The sequence below is a fragment of the Cryptosporidium hominis genome (assembly GCF_000006425.1).
Source record: "Cryptosporidium hominis TU502 chromosome 2 CHRO012068, whole genome shotgun sequence".
NCBI classification, from domain to species: Eukaryota; Apicomplexa; class Conoidasida; order Eucoccidiorida; family Cryptosporidiidae; genus Cryptosporidium; species Cryptosporidium hominis.
The window spans coordinates 1-2402 of NW_666762.1; the positions used below are offsets into that span (position 1 = coordinate 1).

A 2402-nucleotide genomic window follows, 5' to 3' on the forward strand; every position below is an offset into this window, starting at 1 on the left:
CCTTCAGGAACTATGGTCAGAATCGAGCCAGATAGGAAATGGTTTGGAAATACAAGAGTAATCACTCAAAACAAATTAGAAACATTTCGCGAGGAAATCTCCAATGCTTTTTTAGATCCATTTTCTGTCGTTTTAAAAAGATCTAAACTTCCAACTTCTCTTTTAAACAATAATTCTCGTCCAGAGAAATTTACTTGTGAGAAAATTAACTTATTAAATGTAGAGCCGTATAATCGTACTTTTGGCCAAGGGCATGAAAGAAGAAAGAAACCTAAAATTATCTTTCAATTTGATAACTTGAGTGAATTAGCTAGTAATATAGAACAAAGTCATAATAATTATAACCAGGAGCAGCCCAATAGTTTTGAATCTAATGATTTTTACCTTGAAAAAACAGAAAGAAAAGGTGAATTTGAAGGTTTCGACCTATTAAATGATGATTCAGTGTTAAGAAAGGGAACTTCAAGGAGAATCTGGCAAGAACTATACAAGGTTATTGATAGTTCTGATATAATTATTCACGTTTTGGATTCAAGGGATCCTGAAGGTACAAGGTGTAAATATTTAGAGGAATATATATCTAAAGAATATCAAAACAAGCATATTTTGTTTGTATTAAATAAGGTTGATTTAATTCCTAAATGGGTAGCTAGTAAGTGGATTTCTTTTTATGGATCTATTAGACCAACTATTGCATTTCATTCAAGTATTACAAATTCATTTGGAAAAAGAACTTTATTTCATGTTTTGAGACAATATGCATCCTTATTAAGCGATAAAAAACATGTTAGTGTTGGCTTTATTGGCTATCCAAACGTAGGAAAATCTAGTATAATCAATACTTTAAGAGGGAGTAAAGTTTGTAGTGTTGCTCCCATTGCAGGAGAAACAAAGATCTGGCAGTATATTCACTTGACTCACAGAATATATCTAATTGATTGCCCTGGTATTGTTCCACCAGAAAATGCATCAAGTTATAATGTGGTACTGAGAGGAGCGATCAGACCTGAAAAGCTTTCTGACCCATGCATTTATATAAAACAATTATTAAATATTGTTAAAGAAAGGCATATAAAAGAAAAATATAATCTAAAAAGTACAGATAATTGGAAAAATCCCGATGAATTTTTAACTCTTGTAGGTAAAAGATTAGGAAAGGTTTTACGTGGAGGAGAAATAGACTTAATTACAACTGCAAAGATTATACTTAATGATTGGATTGTTGGGAAAATACCATATTTTATTCCTCCTCCACAAAGTTCCTCTGAATTTGCAATTCAAGAATCTACCGATAAAAATCTGATTAAGGCACAGGATATTGAGAGAATTAATGTATGTAAGGAATTTGAGTACAATAATGAAAATATGAACTTCATAGATGAAAAACCTTTAAAACAAAAAGCTATCTGCAGCAAACAATTGAATAAGTGGGATGATGTGGTTTGCCAGTTTGACTAGTTTAATCCCGCTGCCCCCCAAAAGGTTACCAAAAACTGTAAAAATTAATTTATCACGATAGATGTATCTAAATTTTAGAATATTCATATTTTGAAAATAATATTTTGTTTTTATCACAAATTTTAGTTTTAACTTATAACCAAATGTTTTGCCTTCGAATTACCTTTCTTTTAATAGCTACTCTATTTGGCAATTTTTTTGAAAGGATAAATTCGACAAAGAGAATTAGTAAAGTTGGAATTGACTCAATTTATTCAGTTATTGACCATTCGGAAAATACTCTGTTTTTTTTTGAAAATGGAAGAGTGATATCTACGAAAAACGCTGATATTCTAGGAAATATTCAAGAATACTCTCCTCAAGATCAGCTTATCGATTTTATCAGAATTAGAAACGAATCATTTATTATTCTTGTAAAACAATTTAATAGCAGAGCAGTATTAAGAAAAATAAAGGTTAACAACCTTGGAGAAATTAATCTAAATTGGGATTTGGAATTGGATGTCTCAATTTCAAAGTTTACAAGAAAATTATTCTATTTGCCTGGTAAACTTCTCCTAACAATAGGTAATCACTACTTCGTTATTAACGAGTCAAATGGTCGTATACTTGAACAATTTTCATTAAGTACCCACAAAATCTTCCTATTTTTCCACACTGATGAAATGAACAAACAATTAACTATTGTTTATAATGAATTGAAAAATGAAATAGAAATTTATGATTCTATCCCAATCGATAAGAATCTTAATGAGTACCCTAGACGCGAAATAAAGATAGATCCTGAAAAAAAAATTCTTTATAACTCTGGGATAATAACATTAAATGGTAAAAATCGAATAATGAATTTATTGTTCGCAATTAACGAAAGTATAGGACTATTTACTTATAATATTGACGAGAATAATAAAAATTACTTTTATTCAAAAGTTAATATGTCTTCA

The 2402-nt window shown here is 29.6% G+C and overlaps 1 protein-coding gene across 1 annotated transcript; it reads left to right on the forward strand.

Moving 5' to 3' along the window:
- The first annotated feature begins 12 nt into the window (after window positions 1-12).
- Window positions 13-1458, forward strand: Chro.20234 (1i973-prov protein). Its single annotated transcript, XM_660089.1, has 1 exon — window positions 13-1458. One exon carries the CDS (start codon window positions 13-15, stop codon window positions 1456-1458), a length of 1446 nt encoding a protein of 481 aa, XP_665181.1.
- Window positions 1459-2402: the final 944 nt, after the last annotated feature.